The 22,334-nt window shown below is 39.6% G+C and overlaps 1 protein-coding gene across 1 annotated transcript; it reads left to right on the top strand.

Annotated features, from left to right (window-relative positions):
• The first annotated feature begins 400 nt into the window (after positions 1-400).
• pllp.L (plasmolipin L homeolog) lies at positions 401-20,206 on the top strand. The gene is made up of 4 exons (XM_018258063.2): positions 401-765; positions 16,354-16,527; positions 17,525-17,647; positions 19,582-20,206. Exons 1-4 carry the CDS (start codon positions 625-627, stop codon positions 19,681-19,683), a joined length of 540 nt encoding a protein of 179 aa, XP_018113552.1. The 5' UTR covers positions 401-624; the 3' UTR covers positions 19,684-20,206.
• The last annotated feature ends 2,128 nt before the right edge of the window (positions 20,207-22,334 follow it).

Here is a 22,334-nt window from a genome sequence, read left to right on the forward strand (position 1 = left end):
AAAAGACACACCATGGAGGTATAAATTGTACATTCTTCCAGTGGCAGGTTTAGCATCATACGTGGAATCTCAGAAATCCAGATTAGAGCATTGGGCATGAAAGAACAGTCCAGCTTGAAGTGTACAACCTACTGTATCTTACTTTCTGTATAAAACACCTTACATAGCAATAAAATGGAAGCAAGGTAATAGTTTACCAAAAAAGTGCCCCTCTAGCAATGCGACTGACAAAAACTGAACGGAACAGCATTGGAGGGAGGGAGCTTGTATTTAGCAAACAGAAACTCCACTTGGGATTTTCTTGTGCCAGACTTTGCCCAGTGCTTCAGGTACAGGGATCCTATTACTGTTTAACCTGCTTGATCCCTCCCACCTGTACCTTAGTGTCTGACTGCTGGGCGTTGTTATCAAGCCTCCTTGGCTAAATGATGACAGGCAAAGAGAGGATGGATTAGGATCTCACTACAATTTCTCTCTTTCTCTCTGATCAACGTTTTCAAGATTTTTCACAGTGAGACAACATACCCCAGACCAGGAGGCCCCCAGACACACCCCATCCTCTGTATATTTAAAAGGATTTATTTTTTTAGACATACGTGTAGCAAAAGTATCAATTGCATAGCCATGGCTGAATTCCCTTCCAAAGTCAGCACTCAGACGAGCACTCCGGAGGCTTCATCGGCGACAAGAGGGTCTTTGGGATTTTTGAGCTTGGATGTGGGCTTCTTCAGTTCAATTCCTGGAATCCTGATGACTGTGGAAATTGTGAGTACCATTTGTCTTCCTGCTGTTGTGTAGGTGAATGATGGAACTCTTGTCAATCCCAATGTTCTGGGCCAGGGAAGTATTTCATTCAAACAGTACAGTCTCCCAAAGTCTTAGGCCACAGGGATCTTTAACTCATTTCTTGACTAGAAACCAAGGGGTCAACAAAAATCAGTGAGAAACAAATTCATTGTCTTGGTGCTGAAGTTCTAGTTTCTGATTTTTTAAATTCCAGAAATCCCACACTCATACTTTATATGGATTTTTCATAATTGATATACAGTATATATGTTAATTGTATACTATATTGTCCCTGATGTGATTTCTTTACAATAGGCCTTATCAGGTTAGGGTTATATCAAGTTGTTGTTCTTTAAAAAAAAAGAAGCTAAAAAAATGTATTGAGGAATATTTAGCAGTATTGTATCAGGTTCCATCACTATTTATATGGTAGGGGTTAGGTTTAGGGGGATCAAGTAATAGCACTGCTTCCCCCCTTACCTATTCTTCACTATATCATATTCTCCCACTACCATCTCTCTTATTCACCACTCAGATTATAGACGTTTACTCAGATAATTATCATTTTTGGTCCCCCCTGGTTTTGGTTTTCAGAAATAAGTACGAGGGCAGGAGCAGCATAGCTATGAAGCAGTTATGGTGCCAAAATAGCAAGACAAGTTTCTCTCCATCTAACATTTCTCTTCCCACCCTGAATGTAACTGCCCATGACTGCTCTGCTACAGAACTGCTGCTAATGGAGGCAACAAAATCCTGTTCTTTGTTAGCTCTGGTTGTCCCTCGCCCCCTCCCTTTCCCTCCCTTGGGAGCAACCATTGTGCACAAAGTCAATTGAAAAAGGAGCTGCCGAGAAATGGAGGGTTAGGAATAAGGAAACCAGACTATTGCACAAATTCATCATTTCTACTGGGGCAGCAACATTCTTATAGAACCCCAATAAAAACAGAATTGTTGCTGTAGAGAGGCTTTTGGCCAGGGCAGGAACGTATTGGATAATAAACACTGTCCGTGGGCATAGCAGCCACCCAGAGGGGCAGGTGGAGTAGTTCTATGTAAAATCCCAGTTATGAAGCCCTGGAAAAGTATATTCTGTATGTCAGAGAAGTCCCAGAGGCAAGAGTAGGATTCTGACTACATCCATGGCTCTTAGTGCAAGAACCTCCCCATGCTGTGTAGAGAATGGCATATAAATACTGCCAGTCACCTGTTCTTATGCAGATCTATGTTATTGGGGCAACATTCATTTGATTCAAGTAAAAACATTGCACTTAAACACGTGAAACAGAAATTCACTTTATTTTTGTTAATTAGAACAGATGAACAACAGCTTAACCTCAAAATACAATTTACTTCTGAATAGAGGGCTACAATTGTCTTTTCCATACAGTCATTTCACATGAGGATCGTAGTTTAATCAGTTTTCCACGTGGTTATGTTCTGAGTCCAGGCTGGAGAACGTCAGCTGTTCCACAAGTACAACTCTCTGCCTGGCGGGTAGTTACACAACATCTGGGAGACTGCTTATCTCAGCTATAGGTGCACAAATAAATAGATTTTAGTCCCCAGTTTCTCATATGCTCTCTCCTGACTATAAAACTGATGGGTAGCAGTTATTATTCAACAATGCGAGATGTTTGTGAGTGTTGTATATTACAACAGGCAGCACAGTACAGACTTCTGAAAGTGGAAACTGTTTAACAACAAATAAATATGTATTTTTGAATGGGTTTTTTTTTATAGTGGAGCAACTTACGGTCTATTTTCTCTTTAATAAAGGTCAAAGAATATTTAATTCCTCCATTATTGGCATTAACATTAGTCATGCCAAGCTGGCTAATATACAGAATCCAATGGTCACACCATGAGCCACACAATCTGCAGCCACGAGTAACAATATTAATTATATTCATCTTGGCACAGCAGTGAAGCACTTGTTTAATATCAAATGGTTATTAATGTATAATGTAGCCAGAGGCAGAGTGCAGTTACTTGGGGAATTGTATTAAGTCTTGCATTTTTTTATTTATTATTTTGCCTTACATAAAACACCCAGAATATAACTATTTTGTGCATATTTACATCTGTTGCCATATTACTTGCCCTACCCAAGCTATTGTCTATGACCCAGCTCTGTGTGGGGCTGTTTAACCAAATAACCAAGATGCCCATGCAGGGCTGATATATGTCAATTGGTTTCTGCATTGGATGAAAATAGTTACATTGTTAAATCGGGTTGAAAAAAGACAAAGTCCATCAAGTTCAACCCCTCCAAATGAAAACCCAGCATCCATACACACACCCCTCCCTATTTTTAATTAAATTCTATATACCCATACCTATACTAACTATAGAGCTCAGTATCACAATAGCCTTTGATATTATGTCTGTCCAAAAAATCACCCAAGCCATTCTTAAAGGCATTAACTGAATCAGCCATCACAACATCACCCGGCAGTGCATTCCACAACCTCACTGTCCTGACTGTGAAGAACCCCCTACGTTACTTCAAATGAAAGTTCTTTTCTTCTAGTCTAAAGGGGTGGCCTCTGGTACATTGATCCACTTAATGTGGAATGGAATCATGTCCCTCGTAAGCGCCTTTTTTGTCAGAGAAAACAACCCCAACCTTGACAGTCATAATTTAAGTCTTCCGTCCCTCTAACTAATTTAGTTGCACGTCTCTGCACTCTCTCCAGCTCATTTATATCCCTCTTAAGGACTGGAGTCCAAAACTGCACTGCATACTCCAGATGAGGCCTTACCAGGGACCTATAAAGAGGCATAATTATGTTTTCATCCCTTGAGTTAATGCCCTTTTTTATGCAAGACAGAACTTTATTTGCTTTAGTAGCCACAGAATGACACTGCCCAGAATTAGACAACGTGTTATCTACAAAGACCCCTAGATCCTTCTCATTTAAGGAAACTCCCAACACATTGCCATTTAGTGTATAACTTGCATTTATATTATTTTTGCCAAAGTGCATAACCTTGCATTTATCAACATTGAACCTCATTTTCCAGTTTGCTGCCCAGTTTTCCAATTTAGTCAAATCACTCTGCAAAGTGGCAGCATCCTGCATGGAACCTATAGTTCTGCACAATTTAGTATCATCTGCAAAAATAGAAACAGTACTTTCAATGCCCACCTCCAGGTCATTAATAAACAAGTTGAAAAGCAAGGGACCTAGTACAGAGCCCTGCGGTACTCCACTAACAACACTGGTCCAATTAGAAAATGTTCCATTTACCACCACTCTTTGTAGTCTATCTTTTAGCCAGTTCTCTATCCAGGTACAAATACTATGTTCCAGGCCAACATTCCTTAATTTAACCAGTAACCTTTTGTGTATCAAATGCTTTAGCAAAGTCTAAGTAAATCACATCTACTGCCATCCCAGAATCGAGGTCTCTACTTAGTTAGTTAGTCTGGCAAGATCTATTACGCATAAAACTATGCTGGCACACACTCATAGTATTATGATTTGCTATGAAGTCCAGTATCTTATCCTTTATTAACCCTTCGAAAAGCTTTCCTACCACTGACATCAGACTAACTGGCCTATAATTTTAAGGCTGAGAACTGGATCCTTTTTTGAATAGAGGCAGCACATTAGAAATTCGCCAGTCTCTCAGCACTATGCCAGATCTCAATGAATCCTGAAAAATTAAGTAAATACTTTGTTCTAAGATGGAAAATGCAACTCATCTTTGTGTGAGTCAGTTTTTCTTCAGGGTAGGTGGATTTATGTGCATAGTACATAAAAGGTATACTTAGGCATACTTATATTAATAACTGTTTATGATAAAGTAATGATGTACAGGGGGAGGGGGTTGGGTGTTGAGGCAAGGGTTATTTTAGTGATCCAAAATAGGACGTTTCATTAAACCAACCAACTTCAAATTCAGAAAACACTGAATGCTGTGTGTGTTTATATTCCTTAGTTAAACAAATATATTATTTAAGTTGCTGGTAATGTAACACCAATACACTATTTGCTTGCTAATTTGCCCACTGCAGGGTATTTTTTATCCAAGCCTGCAACGGAGATTACTTCTGCTTAGCAGCCATGGCGATTCCTATTGGTACGGATAAAAACAGTTCTAGAGTAAAATAAGGTTCCTTCTGTGGAATAACCAAAGCAGATACAGGATATTTATAAGAAAAGGCAAACTGTATTTTTACAAAGAGCATGTTGTACTTTTAAGCTATGGATAGGGACTGCAAGGAGGACAGAGCTAGGTTGTCACTAGTTCTATTGTTGCAATGTAGGACACTTAGCTGCCCATGCACAGGAAAACTGTCAGATGAACAAACATGTGCCCAATGTAGGCGCCTAAGTATTGGGCTAAATAAGAGTGCCCAAATGATTTGGTTTCTAAGCCAATGATCAGATTGTGTTTGGGGGTCCGTGTAGATCTCACCTGCCATCCCTTTAAAGGAGAAGGAAAGTCCTTTTACACTTGGGGTGCCAAAGGTTAGGCACACCCAAGTTATTGAATTTCGTTATCTGACACCCAGGCCGGTACTCCTATCAGGAGAAAACTGCACCGGGCCAGGGTTATTCCACCACAGGGCGATCGTCTTCCTGTCTCCTCTTACGGGTGCAGCTGCGCATGCGCAGTAGAGCAACTAGCGGAACTTTAACGAAAAAGCCGGCAATTTTTCCTACTGCGCATGCGTCTGCTCCGGGAAATTTGAAGAAGCAAATAAGACGATCGCTCCATGGTGTTTGCTGACAGAATCCCAGGCCGAAGCAGTTTTCTGCTGATAGTTACACCAGCCCAGGGTGTCAGGTAAGTAAATGCAATCATTTTGGGGTGCCTAACTTTTGGCACCCCAAGTAAAAATGACTTTCCTTCCCCTTTAACAATATTGAATACCACGGTATCCCCCAAGTCCTCTTGCCAGGCCCCATGGGGAAAAACACCTTGGTGCATTCCACTAGCCCCCTTTGTAGTTTCTCTGCTATCCACAGGCCTCGTTGTCTTTTCTAGTCTTCCCAATAAAAATGAGCCCAAACAAATACTAACCAGCAGTGGTGTTGCATGTTACTGGGCCCCACAGCAAAATAATTTTTGAAATTATTTGGGCCTAATGGGGCCCCCTATGCCTGCAGCTGCAGGGTCTGCTTCCTCTATAGTTACATCCCTGCTAACCAGGAAGGCCACCAGTTGACCCCACACATACCAGGCAATAGGCTGTAAGATACCTCTCAACTGTCCAGGTTTTCATGGGACAGTCCTGATTTTGACAGCTCAACCCGCAGTCCCGGATTGTTACTGAAATGTCCTGACTTCAATACTTTTGTAACAATTTACAGTTCGATACTTTTGTAACAATTTACACTTTTTGTCCCTTTCTATTTCCAAAATGTTGGGAGGTATGCAGAATAAGATGGCTTGCTCTGAAGAGTTAGAAAGATAATTTAGAGATGCACCAACTTTGACGTTTATGCTGGTCTGCTCATGCAGAGAGAACAGTGTAATACGGAGTAATCCCAGTCGCACAGGGCACAGCTCAATTTAGGCAGTGGAAATACCGTGGGAAGGGAGAATTCCCTGGCACAGGTTTAGCAGCCATGCTCCAATAAGATTACTGCACAAGTAGCAGCTTTTTAGTCATCTTCAGGCTTAAGTATTGTTTCTGTGTTTCCAATGCTTTCAAAAATACATGTACATGACATTTTTGAAATAAAAACAAAAATTTTGTAGCCATAAAGGTTTTGTAAAACTATTGATGCGATGGAGCAGGTGATGAAGTAATAGGTGGGTGCGGACTCACCTAAATGGGGCATTTCAGGACTACAATCAGTGGGCAAGGGTACAACTGAAGGACATCACAAATTTAAAAGGTTGGTAAAATACTGGCTGGGTGGCGACCTAACAAACCACTTACACATTTAAAAAAAATACAAAATGACTGGATCCACACATACTTCATATAGATCCATAATGACTAAATAATGTCAAAGACAAAACTGCTTAGCTATTTATTTGCTGTCGTTATATCTTTATCCATTTTGTCATTTTTTATACAAGCTTTAATTAAGTTCTGTTTCTTTCTTCATATTAGAGGTTGAGATTTTCTTGTTTCTATATTTATATTGTTATAAGTTCAGATCATCTGTTTATTTTGCTTATATCTATATAAATAAAGATTGGGTTTTTTTTGGGCAGATATGTTAAGACTGGGTGCGGCCTAATCAATTAAGGAAGTGGTGAAATATAAAATATAATATCCAAATATAAAAACAGTTATATCTGTCATTTTAATAGCCTGGCATGGTTTTTTATATATATATATATATATATATACACACACACATATATATATATATATATATATATATATAACTAGGTAATTATTTAATGTATAATTTATAAAGCCATAACCATGAATATTCCAATAACATTTGGTTGCCAAATAATTTATGACTACCATTACATTCCAAAGCTGACCCTGAATTTAGGATATACTGGAAATCTGTCCCTATTGAGGAGCAGAGTGCAATAAGGCAGCTGGGTTATTACCCCCCTAGTATAGTTATCACTGTATTCATGGGGTACACATAGGTCTCTGACAGAACCTGGTTTATTTTCTGATAAGGAGACTGCTGGCTAAATTTTTGAGGTGAGTCAGTATAACAGTAAGAAGGAAGTATATATATATATATATATATATATATATATATATATATATATATATATATATATATATATATATCATTCAAAAAGACTAGCAACACTGGGAGTTTTGGTGAAACAAGTCAAAAGTCTATATTTTTAAAGTGCATATACAGCCAACGTTACGTTTCGATCCCCAGTCCCCCAGTGGGGACAGAAACGTAACGTTGGCTGTATATGCACTTTAAAAATATAGACTTTTGACTTGTTTCACCAAAACTCCCAGTGTTGCTGGTCTTTTTGAATGCTACATACATGGTTTTGCCGTGCACCTGGGTACTCAACAGTTGAAGCGGTGTGCCACCCTACGCACAAATATATATAAAACGTATGTTAATTTGAACATAATATTGTGAAATGCACCTTGGCTTTGTAGTTGCTGGATATAATCCAAATAGAGTTGTAACCCAAACACTTAAATGCCCTCAAGGTGTGAAGAGTTGGATGGCAAAAGTGCTGTGGAATGTAGAAGAAATACAAAGAGCCCTTTTATAGGAGCCACAGGAATGAACACACACAGATAAACAGATACACTTCCCCACACCCATTATTAGACTGTACGTATACAGTATGCATTTATACACAAACTATTTCAGCATGATTTTTCATCAAAATTACAGTAATATTAATATTCATTTGAAATAATTACAAGTGATTTACTGTTTTCTGTTACATAAAGCATTATGATAAAATTACATAAACTGATGCATAGTTATATATTGGTTGTTCAAGAATACTGTATTTAGTTTTGTTATCCCTTCCCAGTCTGCTACTCCTTGTCTGCCAGGATAATGGTAAAATATAAAAAAAGTTTGCCAAAATGCAACAATAGACGTCTTAAGTAGAAAGGGTTGTGAATGACCAGGATGAACCTTCTACTATGCTTCTATACTTCTTCCTTCCACCTTCTATTATCTGTAGTGGGCTGTGACTTTATTAAGGCTGCGACATTAGCCTATGATTGAGTGCCTGCGTGCACTGCATGGTCAAGGCTGTGACGCAAGGCTGTGACTTTGCTACTATAAAGCAGGGCTGGGCCAAGGTATTTTGGCACCCTAGGCAAGGGCTTGAATCAGTGCCCCCCCACCTGGTCATGCATTACCATTTCCCACCTTACCATTCATATTGCCCCTGCACCTGTGCCAGCAGCCATCATATTGCCCCCATTTGTACCTGTGCCAACGGCAGTCAATCCCTCCGATTGCCCCAAATCTGTACCTGTACCAGCATAAAACAAAAAATCCATCATATTGTCCCTAATTTGTACCTGCGGCAGAAGGATCCACAAATCCATCATATTGTCCCAAATATCTGTCTACCTGTGCCAGCAGCCACCATATTGCCTAATGTACCTGAGCCAGCAGCAAAGTCAATCCCTCATTTTGCCCCCAATCTGTACCTGTGCCAGCAGCAGCCAAAAATCCACAATATTGCCCCCAAATATGTACAGTATCTGTGCCAGCAGCTGCCAAGAGGGAGGTGGGGAGTGCTTATGCCAGCAGTACGAATCATGGGCAAGAGGTGTTTGGAACAGGCATTTTAGAAAGAAAAAAATTCCCTTAAAAGTGCCCCCCCACATGACTGCACCCTAGGCGGGTGCCTTCTCTGCCTACCCCTAGTTCCGGCCCTGCTATAAAGCATATAGGTAACAATCAGGGTGATTTTCAGCAGCATCATGAAAGGCCATTGACATGTTCCCTTTTATCAAAACAACCCATTAAACAGGATTAGGGCAAAACAATCGGATTATAACGGTGGGAGTACGAGCTTTTGGAACGAGAACTGCATAAAGCAGCTGATGTGGTTCCCCATCTCTTAGGGCAGAGACACGCTCAGAGATTTAATTGCCTGGATATATTGCCTCTTCTTCAACTAATCTCCCAGAACTGCCTCCCACTGGCTAGAATCTAAATCGCCAGCGGGATGGCACTCGGATCGCTTCATTTTATGAAGTCACCTGAAGTTTTCTCATGGGGAAAATACGGGCAGCTTCGCAGAATGAAGCACACCAACTGCCATCCCGCCTGGCGATTTACATTTTAGTCAGCGGGAGGCAGTTTGGAGAGATAAGTCGCCCCGAAGAAGTGGAGATTAGTCGCTGGACGACTAATCTCCCGAATCTAAGCATATGCCTCTGCCCTAAGATACTGATATGTATATATACTGAATATATACTGAAAATGGAGTAAATGGTTATTCGATTTTGTTTCCTAACTGGAGAAATGACAGGCTCAAATTATGGACAGTGATTTTGTTTCCTAACTGGAGAAATGACAGTGATACTGTATCAGAATGAGTGACCTATATGCGAGTACTTTTATTTGACAGGGTATGTTTATAGAGCAAACTCACAAAGGTTGGTTATACAGCCTGATCTTATGCAAGTCACCTGCTTGGAGATTGGGTGTGGACTGCATGTTAGTGTTTGCTTTTCCTTATATTGTGTGAAATTACGCAGCAGAGAGAGAGAGAGAGAGTGTGTGTTGTGGCATTGTGATCAGTGCCACACCTTGACATGGCTCTTGTTCCATTTACAGTTAGTTTAAGAAACAATATATTATTGTGGGCAACAATAAACACAGCCCAAGGGTCACCAAAATTTCATATTTTCCACATTTGCCATATTGAGCAGTGCTGGAGTCTCAGGTTCAATTCCAGCCTGGGCACTGCCCTCAAGCAGTTTGTATGTTCTCCCCTTTTCTGGGTTTACACATTTCAAAAACATACAGTCAGGTAAATCAGATTCTGATGAAATTGACTATAGTGAATGGGATATGGACTTAGATTGTAAGCTCTCCTGGGGCAGGGGCAGATGTATAAGTTCTGTAAATCACTGCAGTGTATGTTATATGTAAGAATGCTGTATAAAGAATAATAATAGGTATATGAAAGCAATGCATGTAGTGATGGAATTAGCAGACTGAGACTGAAAGATGTGGTATTGTGTATTGTATTTGTGATGTCATCAAACCATCAACATATTCTCCTGTTTGTCACCTCACTATGGCAATGAGGGGGGATCAGGGGTGGGGCTTTACTAGGTCACCCCTTACATGTGTCCTGGCAGTGCCCTAATGATACGGGGTTAGTATACATCTCTGATCTCTCTTTTTTTTAATATTAATTAAATGACAAATTATGCTGTATAGTTGGGGCTCTTACACTCGAGTGGTTTCTCATGTTTTCCCCTGCGGCGGCTTTTTTATGAAATATGGGCAAGGGAATGCCTGAATTAATGGCCCATTGTTTCCTGAAATGGCTATACTTGCATGTGGGTCACTAACTACTATAGGAAAGAATGGACTCTGTTAACTTGTTTACGTGCAGTGGAATGGATAAAAAAAACACAGCAGGGGAACGCTTGAGAAATCACTCAATGTTCAAGTCTCCTTATGTTGTCTAAGGCATGCGCATGGTATTATATTTTCTTATCATATATGTATAAAAATCATTAATCTGTATGTTATCTGCTAATGCCTCACCAACTTATCTCATAAAACAGTAAGTTTATTGTATGAGCAGAACACTTCTCTGTGTATGTACAGGATCATTTCCTCATATGGCTGGGAGCAGAGGAATTTCCCATAGTCTAGAGATCAACAAGAGCAATTTCTCTAGGCATTTTATACACTTGCTGATATTCTGAAATCCTGGGGCACAGATGCAGATTTTCCAGCAGGCCAGCATTTTAGTTTAACTTTTACTAACGTTTCAAAGTTAGGAGTATTTTAAAGTTAACAAAAAAAATGAGGAACTTCATGTTGAGTCTCACCTGCGTTTAGTGCTTCGGAGGGATCCTGAGAGTACAAGCAGCAGATAAAAAAGCAGCCGCACATGAATGAATAATAAAATATTACATAAAGCTGGCACATTATCCCAATTCATACAAATCCATGCTGCAGGGTTAATTGTTTAACGTCTACAAGAAATTCTATGATACAAATGGACATTAATACAAATACAGTAGAACCCCCATTTTACATTTTTCAGGGGACCAGAAAAAAATGGTGTAAATCAGGGGATGTAAAATGGGGGTTCTACTGTATGGAGTTAAACTGAAGTAAAATGTTTATGCATGCCAAAAATTCATAATTTTATTTTACTCCACTCTACTCCCAGTGTTGATAAATCAGCCCCAGTAGTGTCCCAGCACAATCTCTTTGCTTACATAAGGGCTCCCTGTGATGTATGAAATCTCCCAGTGTCTCAAAAGATATCTGTGCATCGTCTGTGTTTATGAGATCTGCAAATTCCTTAGCTGAGCGCTAGTAATAAATGATGGGGTCATATACAAAGACCCCAGACAGCACCAGTGCCAGGGTCCCATGCAAATGTACACCCTTAGGCAGGGATCCCCAACCTTTTTTACCCACGAGCCACATTAAAATGCAAAAAGAGTTGGGGAGCAACACAAGCATGAAAAGGTCCCTTGGGGTGCCAAAAAAGGGCTGTGATTGGCTATTTATTGGCCCCTATGTGAACTGACAGCCTACAGGAGGCTCTATTAGGTACTATACTTAGTTTTTATGCAATTAAAACTTGCTTCCAAGCCTGGAATTCAAAAATAAGCACCTGCTTTGAGGACACTGAGAGCAACATCCAAGCTGTTGGAGAGCAACATGTTGCTCACGAGCTACTGGTTGGGGATCCCTGCCCTTAGGGCTCTTACGCATGAATATTCACTCGTGTCCCATTGCGATGGCTCTTTTATGCATTCCACCACAAGGGACCACATGATTTAACATAGTCCATGTTTTCTTACGGTGTTTGTAATCTCTGTGTCACGTGGAACAGCTGAATACAGGTAGAAGTTATAAGTACAGCCACTATAGGAATCAATGGGTTCCATTAACTTAGGCACAGGCCTGGATTTCGGGCTTAGGCGCCCCTAGGCCCGCTGGTTCCTAGCATCCGGCACCCTCGCGAGCACACCTGACCCCCACATGCACGCTTGAGCATGCGCATGTATACAGGAGTATGCGTCCCCAGTGCTCCTTAGGTTGCGGCTGGGCAGCATGCCACCCCTAAAAACTTGCCGCCCTAAACCCAAACCTTTGGCAAAACAAATCCAGCCTGCTTAGGCATTCCCTTGTGGTAGAACTCATAAAAAAGCCACCACTGAGGAGCGCATGAGAAACCAATCATGTGCAACAACCCTAACTTGCTGTGTTCTACCTGCATTTGGTGGTTTAGCGTGACAGTGAATAGAAACTATAGAAACGCATGAGCTATGTTAACTCTACTGCTACCCCATGCAGTGTCAGATTGGCCCTCCAGGATACCAGGAAAACTCCCGGTGGGCCCAGGTGTCAGTGGCCCCTCATGCTGCTAAACATTTGGCCTATGTCATGGCCATTCCCTATTTCTATGAAGCTAAATAGATGGAATAATAGTTTATAGTATGTAAAGAATAAAGACTAGAAGAATAGAGATTGAGTGAGGAGAGGAAGAATAATAGTACTGAAAGTGGGCCCCTAGTCTAAGGTTTTTGGGTGGGCTCCTGGTGTCCCAGTCTGACACTCACCACATGGGAACGTTTGAGTGAACTCTTATGTGTAATTAGAGGCAGATTTATCAACGTATGAAATTAGAGCTCGCCACAGAAAAACTCACCCACTTTCCTAGGGATTTTTAGAAGTGTATTTATCAAATGGTGAACTCTAATGTTCAACCATTGATAAATATGCTTGTAAAAATCCCTAGGAATGAATGGCAAATGGTTGAATTCACATTTTGATAAATCTGCCCACAAAGACCTTAGTGCTCATTCAGAAAGCACTTGTGTTTGTTGTCTGGCTGCATTATACAGTTATCACTGGAATGGAAATACTGTAGACACAGAACACAACACCAGAGGGTACAAGTACAGATATCCACTGCAATGTGCACCCATTTGTTCTCTAAAACTTGAGCTGTGAATGATGTGCAATAGGGGACAGGTAAAAGATGTGATGGGGATTGTCTACATTCCTCCTGCCACCCTCCCCTCATAAATCCAGTTCTGGACACCTGAATACAGGGAGCTGTGAGTTGATTGGACACACTTGGGTCTCTGTGGCAATTTAGAAAACTGTGGGGCTGGGCAAAAGTGTTTACAAAACCAAGTATATCTATATAAAAATCTTTAGAAATATAGAGCCGATATCTATAACTCTAACATCTATAACCAGCACTGAATTAAATCCGGCATCACTACTCATCAGGAGACTGCACTGATTTAGTAAATGTTCTATTCACCACATGGTTATATGCAGAATTTGCCCTGGATTAGAGCACTAATATCTGCTACCCCCTCTTTAAATTCTGCATATAACCATGTGGTCTGTACAGACACCAGGTAGTCAAGGAAGTTGGCAGGAGAAGGAAAGAGGCTGCTCTGATGTTCTTCTGCTTAGGAAAAAAATAGAAACCTTTCTCACACCTTTCCTAACCAGAAGAACATCAAAACAGCCGCTTTCTTTCTCCTGCCAACTTCCTTGACTACTTGGTGGTCAGAATGGTCAGAAACTGAAAAGCAGGCGGCACTGTTGTAACAACAAGCCTGGAATGTGTAAAATGTATAAGGAGGCCCTAATGAATATTGTATAACTGTTAATCATATGTTTTGGGTGTAGTTGTAAACCATCATTTAATATGTTTAGATCAGGGGATAGATTTCTTTCCAGGAATTGTATTGTTGCTTGGGGGGGGGGACGACATCAATGCGCCAATTTCAAACCTGCCCGACAGATGTTTCTCTAATTTTTAGCCAGATATCTGTCTGGGGGGGGGCAATACAAGAGCAGATAAAATGCAGACTATGTCTGAAGGTGCTGAATTGGCAGCTTAAATCTGTCCCGATTTCAACCGATTTAACTATGTAACTATGTATGACTATCTTAACCCTAATCTAAGTGTTAGATGGCCTTCTTTCTGTCACTATATCAGTGTTTGCATTAAAGCGAACCTCACTATTGAGACAAATTGTTTAAGCATGGAGAGGCTTGAGACTCCTTGCAGCAGTTTCTGCTTCTTCTGTGTCTAAACACAAAGCATTAAAATACATAAAACTGGAATGTTTACAGAAACCCGTGACCTAAACCTTTTGTGTCGTTTAAAATGCCCTTTATTGGCTCTGGGCAGGTCCAGGCATGCACAACTGTTGTGCCACCACCAGGCTTTACACATCAGCCTAAAAACAATCCCCAAGCAGAGACAAGTTATGATTCTGTAACACCACCCTGTGGTTACTTAAGAGCATCATTATTAGTTTGTAGCCATTATTCTTACTCATCAAATGTGTTCTTTTTTCAGTATATCTTCTGTGCAGGCATATGACACATGTCCTGTAAAACCAAATACTCTCTGAGATCATTTAAATGAGGTATAAATCAAGTCCTGCAGTATTTATGGTAAGGGTCATACTGTAGTTTTAAGTATCTGAACCCATAGCAGCAGGCCCAGACTGGCAATCTGTGGGTTCTGGCAAATGCCAGAGGGGCTGCTGTATGGTTCCATAGAAAGTTACCATATAGTGGGCTGGTAGGGGGCTGTTTGGTCTGGTAGGGGGCTGTTTGGGTCTCTGTGTACTAGGAATGGCAGGGCCATTTTTGACTCCCAGTCCAGGCCTGCATAGCAGGTTGGTGTACTCCTACCAGTCGGTCTCATCTTGTACACTGTATTACCAATATGAAAACTGAAATTCTAATGGGGTTATATAATAAAAGGCGCCGAGCTTGCCACAGGCAGTAACCCATAGCAAAGCATCAGCACCAGATTCTAACCCCCCCTTGCACAATATGCTCCTCCCCCCACACAAACAAGAAGGGAGTTCCCATTGCAGGTGGCCATGATTGGGCATATACATATGTATAATGAGTGAGTGCTGTTATAAGAATTATGTGACATACAACGAGATTTGTCAGTGTGAGCCACACAAGGATTTTTTCATATACTGTTATTACACTGAGACACACAAGAATTAGAATTAGAAATGCTGACATAAGTTGAATATCCCACCACATACTCAATCCTCACTCAGCTCAGTGTAAGTTAGTGTTCCCATTTTAGGTTCTATGTTCTAGTTTATTGCTGCTCAAACTGAGAGGTTACTGCAAATCTGGTGAGCCAACATATACTGCTGCTTATTTAGAGAGGCAAAACACTACACTAAAGAGCCCTTGGTATTACTATTGAGGAAGCAATGGACACATCTATATAAAGTATCATATATGCAAACACCAGTTGACCTAATAATAGTTTTTCAAATACTGAAACGGTGAGAAGTGCTGCTCAAACCACACTCTGAAGAATGGATCCATGCTGAGTTCTGTTAATTGCAACTCTATCTCTCTATTATTTTTTGTTCTACATACAGTATTCAGTAAATCAGATTCCTATCTATGATGTGTTTTGTCTACCTTTACTTTGCTGTCTATGGTCATAGTTGCCAAAAAACCCTGTATTAGTCAGGAAGCATCACACAATTGTCATTGTTATAGAATGTTTTTTTATTCCAGGAATTGGTGAAGGTTTCTAGACCTGACAAAGTGCACAGGAATATTTCACTGTTCTTCTGACAATGAAGTTATTTCTTAGACCAACACAATAAGGTCTGCCTGCTTAAACCTCTATCCAACCCAATCCCTACCAGCCCTATAACTGCACGCTTTGCATCACCCCATACTTCTTAATGTCAGCACGACTGATCCCTCAAGTCCTTGCACAGTTACTGTACATCCCTATAGCCAACAAGTTTTATACCTCTGTAAAGAACAATTGCTACACCGGCTGTGGTATAAATTAAAAACACTTTTGTTCTAATTAATCAATTTTGCTTCCCCGTCAAAAGGCTGAGCCATTCTAACACTATCATACCTTTTTTTTGCTTCATATTGGCAGGCTCTAGGACTCCTGGTTTGGGCATTAGTTGCAGACAGTAACAATCCTGCAACCAGTGCATATGGCTGGGTCTTGTTTGTCTCCGTTACCTGCTGGCTGGTCACTCTCTTCATGTTTGTGGTGTTTATACTGAATCTGCAGACAAAGATGGCTTTTATTCCTTGGTCACTGGTGGTAAGTACTGTGCTTCATATACCAATATACTGATACACTTTGAATTCTGAAAACATTAAAATGAGGCTGTTGCTTTTCAAATAATCATCTTGTAAATCTGAATAAATGGTTGATTTTTTTATGTAAATGTGGCTACTTGGGGCCACTGTTTTACTGGAATCTATGGATGAGATTAAAACATGTTGATCTAAAGTGTAACAATATGTCTGCTCATGCGACTAAATAAAAATACACAGAATTATCCATGCAGAATAGCCTGTTTTTAGGCAGACCTGACATTTTGGATTTAAGGCCCCCTTTTAGATGTTGTTCAGGTCCCTCTTACCATATAACAAGCTCACAGAAACATAAAATCATCATCCTAACAATCCAATCACCCCTTAATGATCTAGTTGACCATAGTATAACCTATTAAATTGCCAAGAAGGCCAACATTGCCAGTAGGTTCCTATATACAATTCTATAGCATCTAAAATATTAATATTGTTCCTAGTATGTTGTCACTATTTCTGGTTTGCTGCTTTCTTTTTTTTGTTTTACTCTTGGGCCTTATACTGGCTGATCCAACTGGTCGCTACCATATGAGTAGCCGCTAGCTTCCATTATTCCATATATTTGGCCAATGGTCTGAACAATTGGAACTGCTGGGAGTAATAACATTTATGACATTAATAACATGAATAATTTAATTCATCAATGTTAAACTCCATATCATTCCATTAAATATTACCCTCTTTAAAATATGGAAGCAGATCAAGACCTACAGTAAACCTCTTAAAGGTGTTGACTGAAATTAAATATAAAGTAGAAATTAAAAACACTTTTGTTCTTTCTAATTGATCAATTTTGCTTCCCCGTCAAAAGGCTGAGCCATTCTAACACTATCATTAAATATAAAGTACTGTGTGTGTGTGGGCAAGCTGATGGATGCATGTATATATACTGTATGTTTACTGTATGGTACCACATATTTATTAACAAGGCTTTTTCTTTTCAGTTGCTTATTTACCATGCAGCAGCCACCCTCCTCTACATCACTGCATTCATTACATGTGCAGCATCAGTACAAACCACGACTTTTATGTACAGCGGCGCTTATAACAAGAAGGCAGCGGCTTCGGTAAGATACAGTAAGCCCACAGTTCCGGCCTATAATTTAGAATAATAAATTCAGTGTTTTTTTTATTTCACAGGGAGATTTGTTATCCAGACACATTGGTTTGTCTAATTCAATCATCCCCAGATTATGAGCAAATCACTCTGTGATTCCTGAAATAACTAGGTCCTGTTTACACTGCTGCAAAATGGAGTTTGGTGGCAAATTATACAGTTCTGTACAGCAAACATTTCTATGTACGTCAGTATATCAGTAAATAGGAATAGTTACTGGAAAAGAGGGCTGAATGCTGGAATCTGTATTAAATGCAGCCAATTTTATGCATAAAATACCACTAAACACATACTAGATTTACAATTTATATGTTCCAATATATACAGCACAAGCATGCTGCTCACTTGAAGGATGGGATACAGTTAGAATCCTACATTATATTATCCTCACGTGCTAGATGTTTTTCTTAGCAGTTTAGTGCAGTCACTTATTCATCACAAAGGCACTGAAGTAAAACCTGCAGAGTTTGAAAAAACCTTCTGTAATGTCTAGAAACCCATCAATATTCCCCTTTTCTCCCGGGATGTATAAACAGTGGCTAAAGCCTTGCATTTCACAAATTTGTATAGCTTATATAGCTTTTGTTAGTATTAATACAAACAGTAACTTTAATACTCAGATCTCTCTATAATTCATACTAACGCCTCGTTTCTAGGGTTTCACCATAGTAACAAGATAGCAGGTTAGCTATTAAACTACTTCAGGACCAAAAAGTGGATATTTCCACTCCCTAAAAGAGAAAACAAATTGCAAATTACCTTAAATGATTATAATATGGAACCTACTGAAATAGACCAAATTCTAACAAGAAATAGGAAGAAGACACTATACATGGAATTGGCACAATATATCCTGCAATTCTGAGATAATAAATTCAATTTGGACTGCATTTATCCTGCCATGTTTTCTGGTGAATTATATATAAAATTGGCTGCATTTATCCTGCCATTTTTTCCTGGGGGCATTAAACTAGAACTTGTGGACATGTGTTTTTGGGTATTATACCTAAAATAGGCTCAGTATTTATCCTGAGATGTGTTCTGGGATTTATTATTAATGAAAATAGTACAGTACAGTACCAGGGAAATTATATATACAACTGTTCGCTGTGATAATCCACAAAGAAAATGTCACAGTCAGGGGCGTAACTACAGAGGAAGCAGACCATGCGGCTGCAGGGGGGCCCAGGAGGTATAGGGGCCCCATGAGGCCCTAATTAATGAGCAATTTCAAAATATATTGGTAAAAAAGGGCAACTTGTGGTTATGTTGGGGGCCATAAAATGAATTTGCTATGGGGCCCAGTAACATCTAGTTACGCCACTGGTCACAGTCCACCTATGGCCAAGTCTTATTGGTAAATAAATAGGAATTATCCTAGCACACCCGGGCCGTCCTATCCTTATGATTCCCCGGTGCTCGATGAAAGAGGTATTGGCAACCTCGAGTACAATGTGAAGGGGTAGAAAATCACCGCACAGCATGCCCCGAAACGTTGCATCTGCAATAAACGAGCAAGGGTGGAAATACCCACGTTGTGACGGTGATTTTCAACCCCTTCACAAGTCTTATTGGTGGCACAAGACATTCCTTCGTTGTCATTTTTGCCACAATACCATATTGCTTTTTTTGGCAATTCCTGTACAGAACAAACCTAGCCTACAAAAAACAGGATTGTTGCTACATTGCAGTTGCCTATATTTACCAAATTATAGCAGGCTGGTCATATCACATTGCCAATTGGCTGATATAATTTACTGCACTGGTGCAATTTATCACCTCTGTAGCTCTATTAGTAGATCAGCCGCACAATGTTTGTTATTCCCACACAGACGGAGCTATTTTTGTAACAATATGTCTAACTCTCTCTCTCTTTTCCATTAGTTCTTTGCTTGCATAGTGATGATTGCATATGGAGCAAGCGCCTTCTTCAGTTTTTTAATATGGAGGGGAACTGGCAGCAACGCAGCCACTGCTCAAGCCTGATTGATGTCTTCGGAGATTTGTTCAGATTTGTTGCATTCTTCCAGTTTTGTTTTATATTATTTTTATGTTACATTTTATTTAATCAAACTTTGTGAGAAGAAGCGTGCAACAGAGATCCGGGTTCGGTCAATGAAAACTGTCAATCATTGGAAGCATCTAGGCCTGCTGTGGAAAAACCAATGAAAGGTGTGTGAGCTGTGTGAATTTCAAAGCTATCCCTGTTCATCAGCTTCCCTCCTGACACACCATAGCAACGACATGGTGCCACCTTAACAGCAAGGATACATGAACTTTTTATACACTGTTCTGAATTCAGACTAAAGACGTGCATTCTTAGGTTGCCAACAATCTGCTTGCTTCTAAATAAAGCTTATATTGACAACCTGATTTAAATATTAACACGTTATAACCGTAGACCACTACCTTTTCAGTAGAGAGATTTCTGTAAGGGTGACTTTTTCTGTTACTCAAGTATTTTTTTAAAATTTTAGGTCTAAACAATAAAAACTCTATTTCCATTAAGGATTTCTCTGAAACCAAATTTCTGATTTCATCATAACAGAGATGCATCTGTGGATAACTCCTAAGGACTATTCATACGGACTATGCACTGTCTTTGCTTCAGCACATTAGAACCTCCTTACTGGGAGCCATTGAGGCCACTCTACACTTATTTCTTTTTGCTTTTCTCTCTATAGGCCCATTAGAGATTGTTCAGTCCGCAAGCTAAAGGTATCAAATGACAAGAAAGGATTTGTCCTGTGGTAAAGAGGTCACCAGATTTAGTTGAAGCTTCTTCTATGTGATCCTCTTTGGGTAATTATTTAAAATAAATCAACACTATTGCGCCAGGGGAAAAAAAACATTATTCTGCCAAAGCAACCAAAAGGGCATTGAATATGGTTTCAGGAATATCTAGGATGGCAATTGTTTGCTCCAAATTTCAATCAAGTGACCCTGACCTTATGGCTATTTCCATTCAAAGCCTACAATTTGTAATTTATCATTTTACAATGTGCCCAAGCATAAACTTCTTAGTAGAAAGTATATTCAGGCACACAGATTTCCCAAAAAATGTATAATGCTGATGTGAAGAATCAAACTCAAAAAACTTCTGAGCCAAACGTCAGTGCTTAACAACTCAAAAACATGGTTATGAGTCTCCCTATTATGGTTTCAGGAATGTCAACAATAGAAAAAGGCAATGGATGGAGGGCTCATCCATGAGAAGTGAGAATATTACTTGCAAGTGTATGTAGTTCTAGAGTCCTTGCCTTCTGTTCTATTGTGCATTTCGATTTGTTTTCCTGTTGTCGACACTAGTGAAACCACAATAGGGAGACTCATAACCAGATTTTCGTATATCTGTAGCATTGTGGTGGGCAAAGGAGCACTTGAACCAAATGAAATGTGATTGTTTTGTGTGTGCAAATCACGACATATCCCAAAAGGCCCGTTGTGACTGAAGTCAAAGTATTTATCCATCCATTTACGGTAGATTTAAGGCAGAAACAGATGCAGTGTTCTGGTTAACCACTCAGTAGTGTAGCCAAACGTCTCAGTATTACAATCCTCTTACTGGTCTACCTGCACTGCTGTGTGTTTATCCAAAATGGTTCACTATGGGCCGTGGCAAAGGCATAACTGCTACCACATAATGCAAGCAGGAAAATTACGTATTTGCATACCCCATTACTTTCTACAATAGATGAACAGGTAGGGGCAGATTTATCAAGGGTTTAGCTAATTTCAAGCTAATTTTAGTGTACGTCGACTAGGGAATAGTCCAAATTCGATTCACATTTGAAAAAAATTAGAATATCAGAATTTATCATGTGCTGTCTCTTTTAAAATTTGACCGACTATCCACCATCTAAAACTTGCCGAATTGCTGTTTTGGCCTATGGGGGACCTATTTGGAGTCATTGGTTGACTTTGAAAAAAACTTGTTTTTTTTTGTTTTTTAAACACTTTGAATCTAATTCGATCAAATACGAAATCCGAATTTGATTTGAACGATCGAATACAGCCTATTCACTCGAAGTTAAAGATTACACTTTTTTCAATAAATTTTGGTCTTTTTTTTTATTCGAATTTCGAAATGCGACCCTTCATATATCTGCCCCGCATTGTGCAATGAATTCATTTATTAGCAGATGTTCTTAACACAACTTTACCTGCAAAAAGAAAGACACCTGCATGAATGTTCCACCAAAATGGTCACTCTGTGTACATTGTACATTATGTATTTATAAATGCCCTTTAATATGAGGTTTACAGTGTTGTATGAAAGGATTGTTGACAGATAACACACTAATTTTCTAATATCCAGGATTTGAAAAAAATGTTTTCACCTTACTGCCAGCTTGCATATGAATTGTATCGGAACCCTTGTTTTTATGACATTACAGCGTTAGAAACTCAACAAATTTTTCTTGCTCAAATATGCTGCAATAATCATTTTAAATAATTGCGCTTTAATGTTAATTTGCATTTGTTATTTGATATTATTCCCTGAGTGGTGTTCATGCATTACAATGTATACATAATGTAAAAAAATTTGAATAAAAAATAATGGGGAACTCAAACTCATTTCATAGGGTAAATAGGTCAAATTATCATAGCCTCAATGTAAATGTTTAGTGAAACAA

This window comes from Xenopus laevis, chromosome 4L, assembly GCF_017654675.1.
Source record: "Xenopus laevis strain J_2021 chromosome 4L, Xenopus_laevis_v10.1, whole genome shotgun sequence".
NCBI lineage: Eukaryota > Metazoa > Chordata > Amphibia > Anura > Pipidae > Xenopus > Xenopus laevis.

Bases quoted from the DNA above. Each gene is read 5' to 3' on its own strand.
- pllp.L (XM_018258063.2), top strand. From the start codon at position 625: ATGGCTGAATTCCCTTCCAAAGTCAGCACTCAGACGAGCACTCCGGAG. The intron at 16,528-17,524 runs GTAAGTACTGTG...TTTTCTTTTCAG, and splicing joins TTATTCCTTGGTCACTGGTG to TTGCTTATTTACCATGCAGC. The intron at 17,648-19,581 runs GTAAGATACAGT...CTTTTCCATTAG, and splicing joins ACAAGAAGGCAGCGGCTTCG to TTCTTTGCTTGCATAGTGAT.